The following is a 22,930-nucleotide window of genomic DNA, read 5'->3' on the forward strand; positions in this document are numbered from 1 at the left end:
CAAGTTTGATTCAACACGAACGTTGAGTGAACAGACGAGAAGAAATCTTTAAAGACTTTCATCGTCTTTCCTTTGAGTTCTATTTACACTCTGGTCATCCGGCTAGATCTGGACAGTTAATCTGGAAGACCTGGGAAGGCCAGGGTGAATTACAGATGACATGAAGAGAACGCATTTTTAGGCCTAGAATTTATGGTAATTAAAACTAATTTAACCATGGCCCACGTGCCTTAGGAGCCCTGCCGACTTGGCACCCAGAATTTCAACAATCTATGGGGTAATGCATACTTCCAAAATAATGGAGGGGGTCACACAAAGGGGTCGTTCTCAAATATTCTCAGATAATCTCACTGGGCAAACCCTCTCCATGGGTGGGGGGGTGTCTTCACCTCTTACTTTTCCCTTCTAGATGGCACGCACACTTTGAGATCAAGGACTCTCAAAAAGTTTGCTGCATCACTGAACAATCAACAATAATCCCACCTCCAGCATGAGAAAGAAAAAGGCAAGCAGAAATGGACAGCAGGCACTCAGGATTGGAGAGGGGGGTCTCCTGGTACCCTCACCACCCCCTGTGAGCAAGGGCTGTGATCATCCTCGTTCCAAAGATGAGGAAAATGAGGGAGTCACAGATAAGGGACTTGCCCAGGGTCACACAGCCAGTAAGTGGCTGAGGCAAGATGGCTTCCTGGTCTTGGCCACTCAGCTGAAAAACAAGGAGTGAAAGGAGCACATGATGGCACTTACGGGATCCCCCCACTCTCTCTCTATGACCTTCAACCCCAGTCTGGGTTAGAGGAAAACAGAGGATACACCGCGAGCAGTCACTTCTCCTGTGGCAGAGATGCTCAGGCTGCTTTTGGTTCCTTAAGACCCCGAGGTGAGAAGACACAGACAGTCTCACCCTTGGCTCAGGGGGTCCTGGGCAGGATTCATCCTGAGTGGAAACCTCCAAGAAGCAAAGTAAGGCTTGACCATAGGAAAAAAAAACAACTTTCTAACAAACAGTTTGCTAAAAATGCACCGAGTGGGACTTAGGCAGCAAAGTTTGAAGGCCCTTGTCAGAGGACATTAGTGAGGCAGAGACAGTAATAAGAGAAGAGAAAAACAGTGGAGAGAGGGAGAAAGACAAAAGAGAGAGACTGGGAGACAGAGAGAGGGGAGAAAGAGAGACACATACACAGGAAGAAGAGATAGAGAGAGAGAGTAACACACACACAGAGGGAGAGTGAGAGAGAGGAAAAGAGAGAGACATACATAGGGAGATAGAATAGGGAGAAAGAGGCTGAGAGAAGACATAGAGAGAAAGCCTAGGAGGCAAAAGGAGGGGAGATGCAGGGAGAAAGACAGGAAGGAGAGCCTGTCTTAACCATTTCCTCCAGGAATGACTCTGAGGCACTGAAGGTCACAGCATTCCTGCATGCCTCCAGCACTAACCCTCCAACGCCAGCCTTCAATGCCTCTAAGTCTTTCCTACAGTAACTCACTGCATTCTGGAGACCAAGAATGTACCTTTCACAAGTGTAACACTCGCAATACTCGTTATTTTCTCCAAAAAACCCATCTCCATAATAACAAGATATTTCTTCTCCAGGCTCGATGTCTCTCAGGGCTTTCACGCATGCTGTGTCCCGACCAGTTGAAACAAACTGTAACACAACAAAGAATTTGTTAAATAAAGGGTCTGATTTGAAGAGGGCTCAGAATTCAGACACTGATTTGTTTTTAAAACAAACAATACCTACCTTACAGTTGGGTCTGCAATCTGAAAAATGTCCAAAAGATAAAGTCAATTAAGTGCTGATAAGATCTGAAACATGAATAATTCCAGAAGCCTGAAATAAGCTTTCAAAGCCGTGCTGAAGCTTGCGCTAAGAGAGAGGCAGCAACGGCAGCATTCAGTCAGGGGGACAGGGGAGGGTTCTAGTCTAGGGAGCTGGCAAGGGGCAGGCTCACGCCTGGGGTCAGGCTGGTCCTCACTAGCCAAGAAGGTGTAGAGCTGACCGCCGGCCCCATCCATCTTACCGTGGTTTATAAAGGCAGCCGGGCCGAGCCAGAGCTGAGCACAGTTTTTCCTGGTGGAGTACATGACGCTGAAATCATTCTCTCCATGTCTAAGGAGCATGTTCTCCTCAATTTCAGAGAGTTCAGCGATGCAACCCACCAGCAACTCAATCTTGTCATTGCGTTTCCTGTTGAAAACACATGCACAGAACAGTGATCAGGGCTTTGCTCTCAATAAATTAATCCGGCCAGCCCAGAAGCTGGGAATGGCCAAAGTGCCCCCTGGGCAAAGGGGGTGCCCAGCCACCTCAAGCCAGTCCAGCGGTGTCCACCCGCACACACCAGGGGCTCTCACATTAGGTTCCTGCCACTCTCCCTTGGCACTTCCCAAGAGTACTGGGCTTGGGGAGTCCCCCATATCAGCTGCCCCCTCACGCCCTGGGCCTCAGGGGTTCATGCTCATCCCTCCCAGGGCCATCTGAGTCTCATAGTTACCACTCTTTCGTTGCAACAATTTTGGCTCCATTCTGTTCTGATGAATATCGATTGCACGGCAGGATTTCAAATCCACTGTCAGTTGCAAACATTCGCAGATAAATAAATACCTAAAATGGGGGAAAAACATTTTGGTGTGAACCTGTACTAAACCGCCTCACCATCAGCTTTCTTGGAACCCATCACCAGAAAACGTGTCCTCAGACTGTGACCTGGAGGGCTATTCCTGGGGTTGCAGGCTCTCCTCAGGGGCTGCATTAGAGCCCTTCTCAACACTCACACAGACTCCAAGTTTCTTTCTGGACATCAGTTCAATCAGCTCTCTCCCCTATTTTGTTATCTTCATGATTTCCCATAAAAGGAAAACCAGTAACTAAAGCCACAGTACGTATTCATTTATCGTTCCATCATTAAACAGTGAACTTTAAACACAGCCAACTCCTCACTAAGATATGTCCACAAATCTACAGATTTCTTCCTTGTGGACATTTCTTCCAACCAGGGAACCATGGACCCTCCTCACCTCCACAGAGAGGTCAAGTGACGGGCCCGTGGGCAGCCCAGCTTCTGAGGAGCCTGCACAAGTCCTAGCGGAGAGTCCTGCATCTGAATCCGGGCTCTGCTACTCAGTACCTGCGTGACCCTGAATACACACAGCCCCTTCCCAGACCAAGCTCTTGCTCTCCTGGCTGGCTGACGCCCCTGTCCCACAGTGAGGGTAAGAAATGCTGCCCTAAACCTGAGAGCTGGGGGGCCTTCTGGTTCTACTGGACAGAAGGGAGACTTGCTGTCACTGCAGACACCTACATGTTCTTTGAACAATCGCTCTTGCGTTTTATTCTTGTTAAGAAAATAGTGCCGAGCCCACTCGCCCGAGGTCAGGCATTTGAAGGCTTTCTCCAAGTGCTCATCTTTTTTGAAGCGTTCGATCACTTCCTTCAACTCTTCCTGTCTTCCTTTAATAGGACGAAATCTGAAAGAAAACACAAAGAAAGGTGTCGAGCTCGCGCTCCACCTGGTCACTAGGCTCAAGGCCCAGGCCCCACAACGACGCCCAGTCACCAAGCAGGGAGCAATGAGCAGATGTTGCCACAAGACAATTTTTTCCCTGAAGACTTGCACGGCTGTTCCTTGTCACAGCATCTTCTTTATTTTTTTTCACTAAATTTCTTTAATTTACTTCATTAAACATTACAACCACATGTAAAGTACTTTAAAAATTCACTTTTTAAAAATTTGTGAGCTCCAAATTCTCTCCCTCCTGTTCCTCCCCAACCCCTTCAGAAGGCAAGAAATATGACACCGATTATACATGACTTCACATTCCCAAGACAATGCTAAAGCGTCAGGGGAAATAAACCCCAGCTGGCAAGGAGCTGGCTAGCACTGCCCTCACTATGCCCACCACAGGGTGAACCATGCCCGAGGAAGCCTGGCTGACCTGGAAAGTCACAGAGCTGGGATGTGGCCTCCAAAGAAACAGAGCTCCCATGATGAGAAATCCTCACTCACTATTGGTGGTGCTCTGTGGGCAGAGGCAGAGCGGCATTGGGGCCCCCTGAGTCCTTAAAGTCTATGAAAGGGCCAGGTTAGAAGAGGGAGGAGCCTGCCCTCTGGTGGCCAAACCAGGGCAGCCTGCAAAGAGTCTGGACAGGCTCATCCTGACCTGGACGGGTGTCAGCTTCATGCAGGAGCCTCCCCTCTTGGGGTGCGGGAGCACCTGTACTGCCAAAGGCAGGGATGCTCCACCACAGGGGAATGATCAAGGTCGGGGGAGGTCTTTGGTCCTGCGACCCAGGAAGCCGAGCACGGATACTCTCCCATCTCTGCAGCCCAAGTGCTAAAAATATCTGGGCGAGGAGGGGGTGTCCTGTCAGAGCTCACAAGACATCAACACTGTGATACCTGAAACACAGCAATCATAACGTAAATCAAACCAAAGGGAAAAAGGAAACTGCGGCTGAACAGAGGGCGGGCTCAAAGGCTCTCCTCGGAGAAGCGAGGAAGGGAAGGAGGGGGCGGTTTCAATGCACTTCCAAAACCAACAAGAAATCGAAGATCACAGCACAGCTGGTCACTCCACAGGGCAGGAAGCACTCAGGGAACGTATCTGCCTCCTTTGCCCCAAAAGGAAAAAGCAAACAAATGAGCAGGAAAATGACTGCAGCTCCCAAGTCAAGCTCTGAAGAGGAAGAGAAGACAAACCACATGAGGAGAGACTCTTCACATCCAGTGTCTTCAAGGCAAAGATGGTGCAGCCCAAGGAGGCCCAAAGAGGTCTGCAAAAACATGACTCCAAAGCAAGAGCTAGAGCTACCAGATCAACGACTCCTCTCTGCCAGGAGATCAACATTCTACTGGATATCCTGAAAACACATGGGACCATAACGAGCTCGGAGTGGGGTCCCCTCCAGCCCAAGACCACAGTACAGCTCTTCTCCATCACTGGTTGCTCATGGACGACACCAGGTCCAATAATGTTGGGCCTGATTAAACACCAACCTCTGGGGCTGAAATGACTCTCACCTCATAGACAAAAGGAAGTAGCCTTTGTCCTCAGGAAGCTTATATTCTCTCAGGAAAGACAAAATCTGCACATACAAATAAACTCAGGACTCCTAGAGGCATTGTCCATGCACCAAGGTGTGGAGAGATGATATGACCAATGGTAAGAAAGCCAGTCTGGCAGCACTAAAGAGCCTCAAGGGAAACCATCTATAATCAACCTGGAGAGGGACAACGAGGCTGGAAAGGGTTTGTGTTGGAGCCTGGAGGGCAACACAAAGATGGAAGGAAGTGGGCAGAGACCTGAGAAGGAGGCCAATCAGAAGGCCACCGTGGCAGGGAGCTGACAGCAGAAGCAGAAAGTGGGCACGACAAGGTGTGGGAGCCAAAGGGACAGCTGGTGGGGGTGAGGGAGACTAGAAGAATGACAGAAATCCAGGCCAGAGCAGGCGGGGGAGGCACATCGGGCACAGCTGCCCAGCAGCCACCTGGGGAGAGTCACCTGCATGGCAATGAGAATGTGGCCCAAGGGAGGCTCCAGGGGACCTCGAGTCAAGGGGGCAGGCATGAGGGATGAGGAGGAGAAGAGGCCACTGAGCTCAGCTATAAAGGCCCCCAGCTCTGCAGAGGAGGAAGCAGGGGGTTGGGGCTGTGCAAAGAACTTACAACTTCAGAATTTACTTATGTTTCTTGGTTTGTGTTAGTTTCCCCCTCTTCTTCAGAGTCAACTAGTGACAGAAGGGACAAAGCACCAGGCCTGGAGTCAGGAAGACCTGAGTTCAAACCTGGCCTCAGACACTTACTAGCTGTGTGACCTTTGTTTGTCTCGGTGGAGCTGGGAAGAGCATCTACCCTCCCAGAGTGGCAGAAAGGATCGGATGATGTGATGATGGCATGCAGCGGGGGCTTATATGCTTCTTTACTCTAAAAGAGGCTCTCTGGGAGCCATTAGGAGAAGCATGCAGGGGGAAATACAGGTGATGTCAAGACAGAATGCAGCAGATTTTTAAGAGCTCACTAGTAATGCTACAGAAAGAAGCTACAGCCAAGCTCGGGTTGGAGCTGCTCTGCACCTCTGAGAAATGACTGAGGGGAGAGGAAGTGGAGGCCATGAGGGCAGGTAGCTTCCCCTAGGAATGTGGCTGCCAAGGCACTGGAAGGGACCACAGCATCTCCCTGGGCACACCTGCAGCTAGTGGGGAAGGAAGGGGCCCAAGACATGGGGGAGACTGGAGTCAAAAGGGTGGCAACCAGGAGAATGGGCAGAAGGGTGGCCTGAGCATGGAAAAGAGTCACCTCTGGGCACCACACACGCTTTCCCAGAAGAGAGAACCTGAGAGTCGCCAGATGTGGTCAAACCAGCAACAACCACAGGGAGCATGCTTGAATGGTGCCTGACATGATGGTCATTCCAGAACCAGAGGCTGGTGCGCATCAGATGCTGCCTCCCACTGTCCTTCTACACCCCCAAGAACAGCTGGCTCCAGACAGGACTCTGCCCCAGGGGATGCCTTCTTGATGCTATGAGGGGCCACGTTGCAGGGCAGTCCAGGAGAGTATAAGCTCCTTTTGTCTCTGTGTAGTATCCTGCACATAGCAGGGAGTTAATCAATGTCTGTTGCACTGACTACCTGAAAGAAGGGATAAAACTGGTAGTCTGGAAAAAATTTTAGACCTTATTTTAACTCCCAAAAGATGACCAAGAAAATAACTAACTCCCAAGCCAAATGTCTCCTTTCTTATCTCTATAATGTACACACATTTAAAAAAGCATCCTGGAATAAGGTTTGGGAAAGGCACAGGCAGGCTCCCACCAAAGGTGCTCCACAGCAGACCTGGAGCCAGAAAGACCTGAATTCAAGTCCTGACTCAGATCCCCTGTTTGCCTCAGTTCCTCATCTGTAAAATGGGGACAATAATGATGCTTCCCTCCCAGGATGGTGGTGAGGATCAAACAGGATCCTGACCCTAAAGCCCTCAGCACAGCACCTGGCACATAGTAGGTACTATACAAATGTGCACTGTTATTATCTGTCACTCAAAAGGCCCAAAGGGTTGGAACCAGCAGTTGCCAGATGTTTCTGTACAATAAAAAGTCTCTGAGGGCGCACCGTGCACATGCGCATTTTGCATATTTGTATGCATATATAAATACATACTTACTTATAAACATACTGTGTATACATTCTATGCATGTACTACATGTATCATAGATGGCATATTGCATACTACATGCATAGTAACTATGGATCTCATAAAACACAAATCTGAACTTTAAAAGGGAGGATGATTCTGGAGCCTGCAGAGCTGATGCAAGAGTGCAAAGACAGAGTTGGTCCTACCACCTGAGATGGATGGGACTGGGGAGAGCCTTGAGGCAGGAGGCCACGGAGGAGGCTCCTGCGAGCTGTGGAGGAGGAAGTTGGCTTGTAGGGTCTACAGGGTTACAGAAAATGACGTGTGGAACAACGAGAGCGATGGCAGGAGTCCACTCCCCATCTGAAGATTAGGAGGCTGGCCTCCTCTGGCAGGCATGGACCAAGCACCCCCACCAATGCCAGTCAAGGTCCAAATTAAAATGTAAGGATAATGAAAGTATGTGAATTTAACAAGAGATGGCCACGATGAGCTGGGAAGAGAGTGTTTCACTTAGACAGGCCAAGACAAAGGAGGACATTCTAGGCAGGGGAATCAGGGGGGTGAGGACACAAAGGGGAGTGACAGAGAGGTTCGTGGAATGGGCAACAGTTGCTGGAGGGCCTCAGAAGCTTGGCTCACCTTCCAGTAGAGACACAAGTGGAAGCCAGAGGACCTAGAATCCAACTGCACCTCAGATGCCCACTTCGGGGACACGTGTCTATGGACCTCAGGTTCTGTCAAATGGGACAGTGGGGCCAGGGAGCCTCTGCAGGCCCATTCAGCCCAAACTCTAGGAGCCTCTGACCCTATTATTTAGGTCTACCCTCATTTTAGTAGAAAAGGAAACTGAGGCCCAAAGGGATGATTGGGAATGGCAGAGTTGGGGCTGGAAACTTTATCTCCTGATTCCCAGGCAGTAGACACCATACTGCATCCCAACCTATCAATAAAAACCAATGTTGTATCACAAGTACAAACTATAAGTATGTGTTGACTGACTTGGCCATATGATGACATGGGCCAGTGAATTATGGATTGAGAGTTAGAAGGGACTTGAGACAATGTTGACTCTTACCCCCCATTGCACAGATGAGGAAACCAAGGCTTAGAGAGCCCCATCTGGGGGTGCCTGTGCTCCCAAAGAGCAGAGGCCTCCATCTTGGAGGGGCAAGGATCAGGGCATGCTGACTAAGAGACCCTGGGGGATAAATTCATCTAGGAGTCTGGGCTCAGACATGGGGCTGGAGAGAAGGAGCCAGGGCATCCAAAATGACTGTATAATGTGATGACCCTCTACCATCTGAAATGGTCTGGTACAGAGCAATTACTTTTTTTTTAAATTAAATGTGGTTGCCTCATGATGAATTACTCTCTACTGGGATTTATGTAAGATAATTCGGAAATGTATTAGGCCGAACTGATGTCATCTGACTGGTAATAAGGTTTGTCTCCTCTTCTATAACATGATTTTATGTATGTCATTATTATTTATTATTATATAAGTATGTTATCACTAAATTCTCATATTGTGAAATCTGAGAAATCATTGTACTAGAAATCCTGTTAGAAAAACAACTTTGTTTTAAAAAATCTAGATGCTCTTAGATTACAAATTGAGCTGTTAAAAGAACGTGATTTTTAAAAATAGGCATTTGAAAGCTCAGTGGATAGAGCATCAGGCCCAGAGTGAGAAAGACCTAAGTTTACATCTGACCACTGATGTGTGACCTCAGGCAAATCACTTAATCCTATGTTCCTCAGTTTCCTTATTTGTAAAAGGGGCTGGAGAGGAAGATGTTCAATCACTCTAGGATCTTTGCCAAGAAAACTCTAAACAGGGTCACAAAGAGTCAGATATTAAATGTAGTATATTTTGTTTTGAAATAGGTAATAACTGCCTGTTTGGGGGAAAAGTTGCACAGACCTTTCAAGATTCTTATGTGTGAGGTCCCTTGAGAGTCTGTATTCAGACAGGATGATAAAAGTTGATTAGTTCTACTGACCACATGTTGTAAAATCTAAATTATTGAAGCTTAAGAACCTAAAACTGAGAAAAAATAGGATCCTCCCTCCCACTCCCACTGGGGGGGAGACCTGTTCATTTACTATAATAAAGAATGAATTTCATATGAAAACTTTTGGCTACCACTTATAAAAATTATGAAACTGTATAGGGTGGCTTAAAGATGTAATTTCAAAAAACCAATGAGTTAACTTTCAGGTATTTTTTCTGTCTGAAAGACCAGAATGCAGTAAATTTTAATTTATAAGCAACACATAAATGACATCTAAATGTTAAGGAAACATGAGAAAACTAATCACATTCAAGCCCTAAGTCTTGGTTAGTGAAATTTTGCTATTTGAGGTAAAAACTCTTGGGACCATAATATGGTTTTGAGTATGATTTTAGTTTTGGTTGCTGGCACTGTTATTAAGCAATACTCTACCTGTCAAGGAGAAAATGCCATGTACAGCAGTCTAACGTTGAGGAGACTGAGGGGATGACCTTGATGTGGTTCGACATAGCATCCTCTTGACTCAGTTTCCCAATGGTCCTATTTACTTTCTTAACAGGAAATTTCCCTACCTCGTTAATCCTGAGCCGGCTTTTGATACCCTGTGAATAATGTGGAGCTTTACTAAATGACTGGCTATCAGAAATGACTTGTGCCTGGAATCTGCCAGAGTTAAGGGAGTTTTTCCCCTGTAATGATGTATGTCAGGTCAGTCTGTGGCCTCGAGGGGATGGCTCTTCACACTGTTGTAACTACATCTTTCCTTTTCCTTTCATAGTAAATTTCCATAGTCAGAGTGGGTGGGTAGTAGAAGTTTTGTAAGCATGGTAATAAATCTATTAATTAAAAGATGGGAACTAGAACATCTATAATAGAATGCCAATATGAAAAATCGTGCAATTTTAATCTGTATTTGCAATCAAATGATAATGTAAAGTTTTCTAACTAAATGGGATAGCAAATCTTGAGAAAGCAACAAGATTAGTCTGTTTTCTAGGTTACATACATATATGTATGATTGGCTTCCCAATGTTTCTAACAAAATTCAGGCTTTGAGTACATTTTAATAACAAGCTCTCAAAACTATATCAAGGATTTTGCATAATGGCAAAAGGAGTAAAATTATTTTCTCATTCTAAAATATCTGATAATTTTAAAAACAGAAAGGTTCATTTCATAAGTTATACTCACATGAATTTTTCTTAAAAATTCTTATATCAAGTACAGGGCTTAGGTAAATTTTAAAATAGCAGATGATATATAAAAACTGAAATTCTCTAAAGTCTCAGGTGAGTTATGGGTTCCTAATTTAATGTTCTTATAGCTCTGCTAATAAGATTAGCTCCACAAAGTTTGAACTGCTTTTCACTACATGAACTTGTTACTGGAAAACCAAATGTAGTAGGCTGTTGTTCAGTCATTTCAGTTGTGTCCAACTCTCCATGGCCCCATTTGGGGTTTCCTTGGCAGAGATACTGGAGTGGTTTGTCATTTCCTTCTCCAGCTCATTTTACAGATGAGGAAACGGAGGCAAACAGGGTAAAGTGACTTACCCAGGGTCACACAGCTAATAAGTGTCTCAGGCAGTCTGCACTCTTGCTGACTCCAAGCCCAGGACTCTATCTATTGTGCCACCTAGTTACCTAGGAATTTCTGTGTCTGGGAACCGGAGGAGCAAAGTCCCCTTCAGAGGTTCCCTGAGAATAAGGCCTATTTCAGAATGTTCAAGAGAAGGTATTTCCAAGGACTACACAATACATGGGACATCTGGGACTCAAGACAAAATGAAATGGACATTGGGAAGGATTTACTAAGATACAAGGAGACCGGATGTTGCTTAATGTATTGCGTTGGCTTTTTGTTTTATGGTGTTTGTTTGCAGAATTATCTTGGTTACCCTAGTGACACGTAAATCTCCCCTCTCAAAATTAGTCCACTGTGAGCCCTCTACATAGTTTGATCTGTAGCCTGACTTGGTTTACCTAGAGAGTCTATCTGACAAGATTTGTAATATTATCCCTATTTGTATATTTGCATATTATCCCTATTATTCTTAGCCTCTGTTAGCTATTGTACTAAGCTATGTAAGCTGTGCAAGAGGATGATCCTTCTTGACAGTGTTGACAATGTGCATGAGCATATTAAACAACCTTATAAATTTGGCCTATAGGTAAGTGATCCATGATGGGAGTGGACTGGCTTCTCCACCATGAATCAAAGTGAGGAATTTAAAGAACTGTAGGAATTGTGTGAACCATCCCAACTCTGTCCTGTAAAGCTGACTCCATTTCATGACCTGAGTTTCATTTTCCTGAAATTCTACCTGCTTGCCAATTGTGGGAACTGAGTGCCATCCCATTTCACATATGCAAAAGTCTAACAGCTTGTTCTCCACACTCCCAACTTGTGAAACTTATTCATCCCCCTCCCAACTCAGAACGTCTCTAATCTTTCCTCCAGTACCTAATCTTATATCCTGTTTATATGCTGTCAATTTTCCTTTAATGCATAAGAAGTTGTCTTCCCCTGTACTGGGGGTCCAATGTCAAGCAGAGGAAGCCTGGTCCTGATTTGTTATGCAATTGGTATGCATGACTTAATACATCAGTATGATCAGAAGCTTAAACCTTTGTTTCCCCAGTTATTTCACATTTCACCAGCTGCACAACACTTAAAATGTGATAGAAGAGTTAGAGAAAGACAAGGTAATCACAACATCCAGAAGAACAGACAGGAGTGACTGGTTTCTCTTGGACCACTCTGACTTTATCTGTATTGTTCTCCTGGTGACGAGCCAGGTACCACTCTCCTTGCCCATGCCTTCAATGGCTGCCACACATATTCCTGTGTCCGACCCAGCACCTGCACATGCTGAGGGCTCAACAATGGTAAAGAACCAGAGCACAGGCCAATGAAGAACTTTAACCATGAAGGGCCATAAAAGCCAAAGTTTTGCTCTTCAAGCAAGCCAGATGCAGCTTGGACAGTGTCAGAGCATGAGGGAGGAGCCAGTAGGGAAGAACTGAGAGGCCATGGAAGAAGGTCCCTCAGAAAGTAAAGTGATAAGATTCAGAGCTGAGGTATAGGATGGTGCCTATGGTGAAGATCTTCATAGTAAAGTCAACAGTTTCAGGGCCTCTACATGATTTCACTCAATACTTAAGCTGGAAGGTCTATCGCCAAACCCAGATAACAAACTGCCAAAATAATTTCCATTTCTGACCAACTTGGCCTGACCAATCCAGAGATGACCATCCTGATCACATACTACGCCATGCCATGAAAATGCTCAAGAATATTCTTTAGTAGGCTGGTCCTGTCAAAAGACCATCAACCCAAATCAAATCAGGGACCTGTGGAGTGCTGGTGGTGTCCCGAGACTACCTGACAGTCAGACTTAAGTTTTGACACAAACGGCAGACCTGAACTCTAAGTGGCTTCACCACAGTCCCCTACAAACTATGTCTCAAGGCCAAGGCCTTAGCTAAACTTAATAAAGAACCAGGCCACCAAAACTGAAGCTCTTCTCACAGTTGGCAAGGATGTCAGACGGACAACAGGATTAACCAGAGAGTGAAAGCAGGATGGGAGAAGGATGCTCCATCGCAAGATATTGAAGTACTGGTGAAGAGGAGGGGGGGAGGGGACAAAGCAGAGTCTAACACCTCCAAGTCCCCCCCCTCCTTTAAATGGGGGTGGGGAAGCTATTGTTTCACAACCAAGTAGACTGCTTTGGCTTTCCAGGACTGGTGTCTGGTATGACCAGCAACTAAAGAGGGGCCATCCATTCACAAAGCTGTTTTTCAACATGGGCACGCACGCACACATACGTATGTCCCTCACCAGAAATGGTCTCTTGCCATCTGATCAAGAGGGCTGGGAGGCCCTCTGCTGCTAAAGCTCTCTCTATACTGGCACAAGACAGTGGGAGGTGCTGGAAGTGGCCAAAGGCAATGGGGAGAGAAGAGAGCAATGGGGGGGGCTCAGAGAGGACAGAACATTTAGAGAGAGGCTGTCCAAAGGGAGGCCACCAACAGAGGGGCTCACCAGGCGTTGGGCCAGATTCCCATGAGATTGAACTCTTCATCTCCAGACCTGAAAAGAAGAGGCCCCCAAACGTACCTGGCTGAGGTCCACAATCCGCTGAGGCCCCCATCCGGCTCTCTTAGAAATGCCACCTAGCCAGGACTTACTGGATCTGTTCAGAAGAAGGGGTGGGGTGCATCATTATCTCAGGGGAGGGCATCATGTTCTACCTACCTCACCGGGTGGGTGTGAGGGCAACTGTCAGATTTGGTAAAATGCCTGGAACTCCTCCAAGGAAAGGCGCTAGAGAGATGCAAAAACAAACAGCAACTGTGAGAGACTGGGGTTAGTGGTGAGAAGGCCCTAACAAGCCCAGGGTGGTAGAAGACCTGGGCAGAGGGCCAGAAACAGGCCTTACACTATAACACTTCTGCACCCCTTCCCTCAACTTAGTTTCAAACTAATGACAAGAGCCATTCCCAACATCTGACCACTCAGCCACTAAAAAAGTCTAGGGGAATACATCCAGGTGGGCAGGGAAGCGGAGGGATCTGCACCACCCTTCCTAGAAATGGTGCAAGAGAAGCCATTGGGGCCCAACTCTGCCCCAAGGGAGCTGCCCACCCCAACCTGCTGGGGGCCTCATAGCCTAATTCCAACAGAATCCAAGCCCTGAGCCCATCTTTTCCAATTAACTTGGACAATTAAAGATTCTGTGTCTTTACTGGAAGCCTAGAATTAAGCAGGGTCTGGGTTAGTCTCTTCACTCCCATGGGCCCAAACAAGCCATCTCAGATGATATCCTATGTCAGACATAAGTGATGCAGAGCTGAAGGGGCCCCCCATCTTAGAGACAACAAGGCACAACAAGGCAGAGAGGTCACTAATGATTTGCCCAAGGTCAAACAACAAATATTAGAGAGTGACCCAGGTTCCAATCCTGCCTCCAAGGTCAGTGCCCTCTCCATTCCACATCACTCTGCCCTGACCCTTTCCAATAGTTCTGGATTCCTTACTAAAGGGAGATCAGGTCTAGGTGGCTGGCCACTGATTGGTATGTCTGGGTCATCTCACCAAAATGCCCAACCAGGTACACTCGTGAGCCCAGCCCTGGACACTGGCTTCTGTGAAAGACTGGGATGCACACCCTCCTGGAGGGGGCTCGTGGCCCTCAGAGATGTCTCCTCCTTCTCACTCTCCCAATGCAGATTATGACCTCCATTCCCAGGCCCTAGACTTAGTATGGACAATGACTAGATGAAGATGTTCTGCTGGACATAGCTAAGTCTGCCCCACTCAATCCAACAGACCTAACCTCAAATTCATTATCCTTCCCCCATTGTGGCTGTCTTCCTTGCCAAGAGCATCATCAACGAATGTTGTTCTATGCTCAACTTGCACTTGGCACACTTGCCATTTCCCCTCGATCTCCTGCTGTGTCTCCCATTGCACAGTCTTTAGAAGCATTCACCTGACACAGGGCATGGACACTGAGCAGCCCACCCCACCAGCACCAGTGGATAGGCTAAGCTACAGGCCCAAATCACCTTGCCACTGTTGGCCTCAAGGAAAAACCCACTGGGCCATCTCCAGTTGTCCTGATGAAAGCCAGGCCACTGGGCCCAGATAGCGCAGGAGAAGACAGTGAGGTTGGTGGCCTTGCACAGCCCTCCCTCACTCAGATCAAAGTCAACTACAAGTCATGTCATCATCTTTAAGAACAAAGGACAAGCACAACAACAAAGGAAAACCCCATTCTCATGGAACCTCTTGGAAGAAAGCTCTCAAGCATACCCAGTGACTTCTGTAGTGGGATCCTCATTAAAAGGCCATCAGCATCAGCCACGGCTAAATGAGGAGCAAGTCCACCTCTGCTTTCCCCCTTAGTCCCTGTCCAGGTCCCCCAGGGAGTGGCAAAGGCTCCCACCCCACACAAGAACCAGTGTGCTGACCTTTCTTGGGGCTAGAAGCAGGGCTGGGGGTGGGGGGAGCGCAATCCTGGAGCTCCACCAGCTCCGACTCCCCTTCCTCCAAGTTCCTCACTGATATAAAGAAAGCTTCAGGTTTACCTTCTAGTTTCTGAAAATCAACACTTTCCTTGTTCCCCTTCAGGATAAAGACAAGAAAATTACCTAGTGTTCATTTTGTGAGTCTGAAAGCCTAGGTAGGGGTCGAGCACCAGACTGGTGGCTAGATCGTCATTTTCACACAGCTCCTTGGCAGACATCCCAGAAGAAGGGACATAGCGACTCTGCCCTTCGAACCCCGAAGCACCGCTACCTGGGAAAGCAAGAAGCACAGGGGTCACTCACTGCAGGCTGCTGCGTTCATCTCCTGAGTTTTCCAATGAACCAAATCAGCAATTCCTTGTCCCAATCAAAGAGTGAGCAGTCAGACAGACAGCCCTTGTGGTTATCTGGGGCCCAGCCTCCTTCAAGGCCTGGGCAATGGCATTTGGGTTTGCTGTTGCCTGAGGAACACGCCACCTCCCAACCACGGGGCCTGGTTAGGTGACCCAGGGGACTTCTGCTCCCTCACTGCACAGGTGGGAACCTGGGAGGACAATCCCACAGCTTTAATATGGTAATAAAGGAGGCCATGGGGGAAAATAAATAAGAGGTAATAGGTGGTTGGGGGGCGGGGCATAAAGAGCTTTCAGCAAGTAGAGGCAGGGTCTGGATCTTGGCTCTAACAAGGGCCTCAGGAGGAAAGGTGGCCTAGCCCCTGGCCTTTACTGGAGGTGAGTACTCACTGCCACCTGACAGGTGAGGGCACAAAGGGCCATCGAGCACCCTTGCCTAAAGTTCCCCCCACAGGTAGTAAGGGGTATGAGGACTGTCTGATTGCTCATTCCCAGGAATTTCAGGGTCTGGAAGGAAATGAGAGAATGGACTGAATGCTAGTTTGGAAGAACAGGTGTGGACATAGCAAAGAATAGAAGCCAAGGCCCAAAAGTCAAGGGCCCCAGGGTGAAAGGTGGGACGCTGCTGGTTGTGACCTGGTTTTTAGGAATGGAAGAAGCAGGAGAAGCCACAGCGATGGCTGTCTACACCTTCTTCATCACAGGCCCGTGTGTCATGACACAAGGAAAGGTGGCTCTGTCTCTGCCTTTGTCATTCAGGGCTCTTTCCACCTTGTTCCTTCTCCCTGCTCCCACAGTCCTGCTCTGACCCATGAGCAAGTCTGACAAGTCTTAAGTTTGGGGTGTTTGATGGATGTTTTGTTCCGGAGGAAGGAGGAGGCCCTAGCAAGCCTTCGGCTCTGTCTAGTCTCCAGGGTTCAGGGAATACCAGGCTAATTCTTGATCCCTCCTATCCTGACCCTAGGAGAGTTTGGTGTTAATAGTCTACAGAACTTGAACAGGCTTGGACCATACACCCTGAGGGCTAGACTGAGTGAGACCAGCACCGAATCAGCGTGGTATCTGCTTAAAATAGGAAAGACTGGGGCTCAGGCCTGAAAGCACTTGATCTCAAGCCACATTTGAGAAGTTCGGCAATTGCTGGCCCTCCCGGGCCCTTGGAACAACCTTGGGACCATCTTATCTACAGTTCTGTGTTCATCCTGAGTCACAGAGTATAGGGAAGTCCTTCCCCCCGCCCCCTGGGGAAGGCTGGCACCTGCTCTGCAGCTGAGTCTTGAAGAGAGCCCTGAGCAAGGAAGTGACCTGACCAGACTCCAGTCTTCCTGGCTCCAAGGCCAGTTCAAGGTGCCCCGCCCTTCTGCCCCTCACCCTTGAAATGGACACCAATAAGAATGGACTAAGCCCACAATTTCTCAAAATAAAAAATGGGGGCTGGGGTGAGGCAGAGGGAGGGATAGAATTTGGAACTCAAAACTTTAAGTACAAATGTCAGAAAGTCGAAAAAAAGTGGTTCCCTTCCAAGTAGGAGGCGAGCAGGCAATTAAACAATTGTTTCATTGCGCACTAATACATCCCAAGGGGAACTGCTACGCTGCCTGGCTGGGGCAGGTAAAATCGCTCCTGCTGCAGCAGGCCTGACCCCAGGCCTCGGCCCTATTGCATTCCACAAACACTGAGAGGGAGAACTGACTACTTTCTGACGATTTTAAAAGCTCTCTGGACAGCCTGACACACTGCGAGGCGACTGTCCTGGCCAGCATTTTGACAGAAACTCTACAGAAGTCTCCAGCTGCAGACCCCAAGCACACAGGCAGGATTTCTGCATCTCAACATAACAAGAGCTGAATGAGGGCAGTTTTAAAATAGAAATAAATGACTCTTCTGAGACACATGATGAAAACTGTCAAAGACAAAAAGAAAACAAAGCGTATTACTGGACCCCGACAACAACGAAAACGCCCCAGAGGTTAAGCGTGTACCTACATCGGCTCGACCTTCTCTCAACTGCATTTCGGCCAGCCTTCAGGGCGTCCTTCCCCGGGTGCTGAAATTTGGATTGACTTGGCTGGTGTTCGTTAGACAACTTGCCTCCATTTCTCCTGCCATTCACCACCATGTTCTTGGAGTCTCCCAACCACTTCATACCCACAGACAGCCCGACCCAGTGGCATTTAGTCACTCTCTTCAAGTAGCTTAGAGAATAACTTCAATTTTCTCTCCTAACAGAAAGAAAATATGGAAAACAAATTAATTGGGGAGGTAATTACAAGGGAGCTCATTATGCTAAACAGACACGTGAGAATGGCGCTCATCCACAATAACAGTAACAGAACGGCTCTACTCTTTGGAACATTCCTAGTACTTCTGAATCCCCCACAATCTCACTCCTGGGAATGCAGCCCTAAAAGCTGGGCCACCCTACTCTCCTGAAAGGGTGTCAAAGACCTCTATGGTTAGCAAGTGGTACCTACTTTACTTAATTACTTGTTATAATGACATCTGAGGTACAAATCCTCACAGCCACTGTTACTCAGCTAAATTATCTGTTAATAGACAGACAATTACATGGGATTTTAAGGTTCTCAAAGCCCTTGACATGCATGTCTTCATCTGGTTTTCCCCACAACCCTTGGAAGAAAAGTACTATGGGTATTATCCCCATTTTATGGATAAGGAAACCAAGGCTGTGCAAGGTGAAGTACCTTGCCTATGATCAGCCCGATCATACCTGAAGTAAGATCTGAACCCACATCTTTCTGACTCCAAGCCCAACATTACTCTCTCCTTCTATCATGTAGCTTGTTTTGTTGACTGGCAGGCAGTCTACAAACAATGCATCACCTCCTAAGTCTTAAGTCCTCTCTATCCATGTCAAAGCAGGCCAGGTGCTCTACAATCCCGGGACAACATCTAAATGGAACCTATCACCATCTACTATGATGATTAATTATTATTAGAAGCTAGGCTGAAGAGGGGACAAGACAGGAAGAGACATCTTCACTTTGTAGGTTCATAATGTGAAGGAAGGATTGGAGGGGAGAGTCTGGACATAAAGAAACCACCTAAGAAGTGATATTGCTGGTCCAGGCCAGTTAAGGTCTGAGTTGCAGGAGATATTGAGGTGAGACTGACAAGTTCTGAGAAGAACATGGCAGAAGATGCTGTACAGCGTGCTGAGGCTGCAAGCCGGGGCAATGGAAAGGCTGGCACTGCCCAGAGCAATAGCGAAAGGTACGAAGAGGGAGAAAGATAATGAAACGTGAAATGCTCACAGGACACAGGCCGATTTCTAGACAGCGTATGGAGTTTTTAGGGTTATCTACATAGAGATGATAGCTAAATCCAGAGAGGGGGGAGAGAGAGAGAGAGATGAGAAAGAAGAGAAAGAGAGAGGACAGATAGAGAGGAAAGAGAGAGAGGAGGGGGAAGAGAGGGAGAGAGAGAAGGAGGGAGAGAGAGACAGAATATGTACATCAAGAGAACTACAAAGATCAGTTGTGATAAGGAAAACATGCCCAAGAGGAAGGGTTGGGTGATCAGTGATATCAAATGCTGTGAAAAAATGAAAAAGGATAAGGCATGAGAAAAGCCACTGGACTTAGAAATAAAGAGATTGTTGTGAGCCACAGAGAGAAATCCTTCACTGGCATAGTGGGGAGGGAGTCAAGAAGTGGACACAGAGCCCCAAGCCCAGAGAGGAGAGGACAGCAGCAGGTCAGATACTCCAAAGGCTCAAGAAGGCAAAGGCTGAGAAAAGGCTCATGGATTTAGCGATTAATAAAAATCTGGAGAGAACAGCTTCCCTTGAGTGGGAAGGCTAGAAGTCCAACTGGCAGGGATGGAGAAGTGAATACAGGCCATTTTTTCCCCTGGGAGTCAGCTGTGAAATCCCTGGCTGGAAGGGATCAGAGAATCTAGCTTTACCTTCTTGTTTTACGGAAAAGGAAACTGAGACCCAGAAAAGGAAGACACACCCCTCCAGGGTGGACAGGTAGTGGCAATGTTACAAGCAGAACTCAGGTCTTTGACTCAGTCCAGGGTTCTTTCTGCTCTCCTGGAGAAGTCAATCTTCTCCACTTTTTGTGCAAAGAAAACTAAGGACAGCCATTTCCTACAGCTGCTCTCAGAAATTCGTTTCTCCTCAAGTCCCAGTGATTGCAGCAGCAGCAGGCCCAAGCAAAGGTGGAAGCAGCATTGGAGTCTGCCCAGAGGCTGTCTTAACACACCTGTTCCTTGTTACACTGGTTCTTGTCCCAGGTAAACTGAGCTATCAAACTAAAACCTTCTACTTTGCCTGTCTTCCAGTTGGTTCTAAATCATGACTAAAATCCAGAGCCATGAAGTGCCTTCCAGCAGAGGAGAGCACAAAAGATGGCAATTTTGACATCACCACAGGCTATACAACTGTTCATTTATTCAACTTTCTTACCAAACTTAATGCAACGCGTCTGACTAGGTTAATATGGAAATAAGTGACAAAGATTTAACTTGAAATTCTAGCTATTCAGAAAGATTTAGAACACTCAGAAGGCCTGTATAATTTAAACTTTCCTACCTGTGACTGATAAATAACACTCTTCTTCGTGGCCAAGATTCACAAGCAATACCGCGAGTGACCTGAGTGTCCACAGCCACAAAGCTAGACCGTGCTGATCGCAGCATGTGTAGTGTGGCAACAGTGCAGCAACTATCTCCTGCCCACTCTGCTTGGGTTCTCCTTGGCTACCCATGGTTAATCCCTCCAGTCTGTTCTTTATTAAAGATGGGAGATTCAGGGAAGAGGGTCAGGGGCCAGTACCAAGGGCAGCCCCTTGAACTGTAATCCAGTTGTTCCAGCCACGCGCCTAAATCTCTGCTGAAGAATCCATGACAGAGACGGCATCAGGGGCTCTGGAAAGTCTATCTTGCAACACTTTTTGTCCATGAGGTAGGAAGAAGAAATGGAGAGGGATGGTAACAATGGAATAGCAAGTTGGAAGTAACTGCAATCCCCAGATGCCACAGTTCAGACCTTTCATCTTCAAACATAACCCTGAGTTCTAAACTGGAGGTGTTAACTAGCTATAGGAGGAGGCCATCAACAGAACCAAGGAAAAACAAGTGTTTTCTCATACACAAAGGCCCCGTAGCAAAAAATAATTAAATAGAGCAGAGAATAAATTGCTGATGACAGAGAAACATTAGCTGACTTATGGGACTGAAGCACAAGAAATTTCAGGCAATTATTTATGTCACTGCTGACGGGAACAATTTCATTATTTTTTAAAGAGCACATTCCCTATGAAGTTGGTATAAAATATGTCCATATAGATCCCATATGCAAGCCAACAGAATAGGTTACTGTTGGATAAACCCAGAGATACCAACTACTGGATCAGAAACTTCTCTAAAAAAAATTGCTGGGAAAATTGGAAAGCAACGTGGCAGAAATTAGAGTGAATCCAATACTTTACATCATATCCCAAAATAAACTCCAAATGAATATATGAATTAAATAATATTTAATTAAATTTATTATTAATATTTAAATATTTTTGTCCCCCCAAAAAGAGGAAAAGGGAAGGAAGTGCTTTAAACAACTACGGTGAGGAAAAAAATTAAACAGGAATAGAGGTGATCACAGATGACGAAATGAACAATTTTGAAAACATAAAATAGTTTCTACATGAAAAAACCAATGTCGCTAGCAGTAGAAAAAAAATGAAGTCATTATGGGGGGGATTCTAACAGCTGATGTTGCTGATTCAAGATTGATACCCATATTTATACAAATGCATTACAAAGGTCAATATCAGTTAAATGATATGCAGACTTGAAAAGAAATACAAGCTTATGACCACATGAAAAAACATCCCAAAACATGAATAAAAGTAATACAAACCAATTCTGATGTTGTACCTCACACTTACCAAATGAAAGAGATGACCAGAAACAGTATATATTGGGGTGGGGAAAGCTATGGGAAAACAGGCACACTAACGCACCCTCGGCGGAACTGTAAATCAATCCAGCTGTTCTGAAGGACCGCCGGAAATTATGTGAAAAGTTCACTCAACCATGTGTTTCCAGCCTTTGACTCTGGGATACCGCCCAAACCACACCCACCCACCACACACACTACACACACACACACTACATACACACACCACACATATACATACCACACACACCGCACACCCACCCAAATCACACCCACCCACCACACACACACACACACACACACACACCACATCCACCCACCACACCCACTACATACACACTGCACATATACACACCACACACACACACACACACCACACACACTACATACACACACCACACATATACACACCACACATACCGCACACACACACAAATCACACCCACCCACCACACACACTACACACACACACCACACATATACACACCACACATACCGCACACACACACAAATCACACCCACCCACCACACACACTACATACACACACCGCACATATACACACCACACACACTACATACACACACCGCACATATACACACCACACACACACACACCACACACACTACATACACACCACACATATACACACCACACACACACACCACACACACTACATACACACACCGCACATATACACACCACACCCACCCAAATCACACCCACCCACCACACACACACACATACCACATCCACCCACCACACCCACTACATACACACCGCACATATACACACCACACACACTACATACACACCACACATATACACACCACACACACACAAATCACACCCACCCACCACACACACACTACATACACACACACACAAATCACACCCACCTACCACACCCTCTACATACACACCGCACATATACACACCGCACATATACACACCACACACACACAACATACACACCGCACACATACATACCACACATATACACACCACACACACACCCACCACACACTACATACACACACCGCACACATACACACCACACACACACCACGCCCCAGAGAGTTCGAGGACAGAGAGGAAGGTCCCATGAGGACAAAAGTTAAGAACTGGAGGGAATGTGGTGTCTGTTGGTGGGGAGATGGCTGAATGTGGCACATTCATTTTACAGAATATGGTGGTTCCATAAAAATGACAACTATGAATCCAAAGGAAACTGGGAAGATCTGAGTGAACCCTGGCAGGCAAGCTTACTTATTTATTACTGGGGAAAAAGCAGGCAGTGTGGTATGGGCTGAACCAGGAAAGCAACTTCTGTCATGACCACAATCACGGAAGAGCAAACAGTGCAGCAAGGCTTCCAAGCTCTGCACAGACCAGTTAAGATTCCAGGGGCCTGACACAGAGGTATGCTCCTTTTGCTAGAATCGGTCAATAAACATTCATTA

The 22,930-nt window shown here is 46.8% G+C and overlaps 1 protein-coding gene across 4 annotated transcripts in view; it reads right to left on the reverse strand.

Annotated features, from left to right (window-relative positions):
* KMT5B (lysine methyltransferase 5B) overlaps positions 1-22,930 on the reverse strand; it is a 56,941-nt gene that overhangs the window by 13,317 nt on the left and 20,694 nt on the right. For all 4 annotated transcript variants that reach the window (XM_072639363.1, XM_072639361.1, XM_072639362.1 and 1 more), the window contains exons 2-9: positions 17,529-17,768; positions 15,317-15,460; positions 13,419-13,487; positions 3,307-3,472; positions 2,500-2,609; positions 2,026-2,192; positions 1,746-1,765; positions 1,513-1,649 (exon numbers count right to left, since the gene is read on the reverse strand). In XM_072639363.1, coding sequence (XP_072495464.1) covers positions 1,513-1,649; positions 1,746-1,765; positions 2,026-2,192; positions 2,500-2,609; positions 3,307-3,472; positions 13,419-13,487; positions 15,317-15,460; positions 17,529-17,692 — 977 coding nt within the window. In that variant the 5' untranslated portion in view covers positions 17,693-17,768. The remainder of the gene's footprint in view (positions 1-1,512; positions 1,650-1,745; positions 1,766-2,025; positions 2,193-2,499; positions 2,610-3,306; positions 3,473-13,418; positions 13,488-15,316; positions 15,461-17,528; positions 17,769-22,930) is intronic.

The sequence above is a fragment of the Notamacropus eugenii genome, chromosome 2 (genome assembly GCF_028372415.1).
Source record: "Notamacropus eugenii isolate mMacEug1 chromosome 2, mMacEug1.pri_v2, whole genome shotgun sequence".
Taxonomy (NCBI): domain Eukaryota; kingdom Metazoa; phylum Chordata; class Mammalia; order Diprotodontia; family Macropodidae; genus Notamacropus; species Notamacropus eugenii.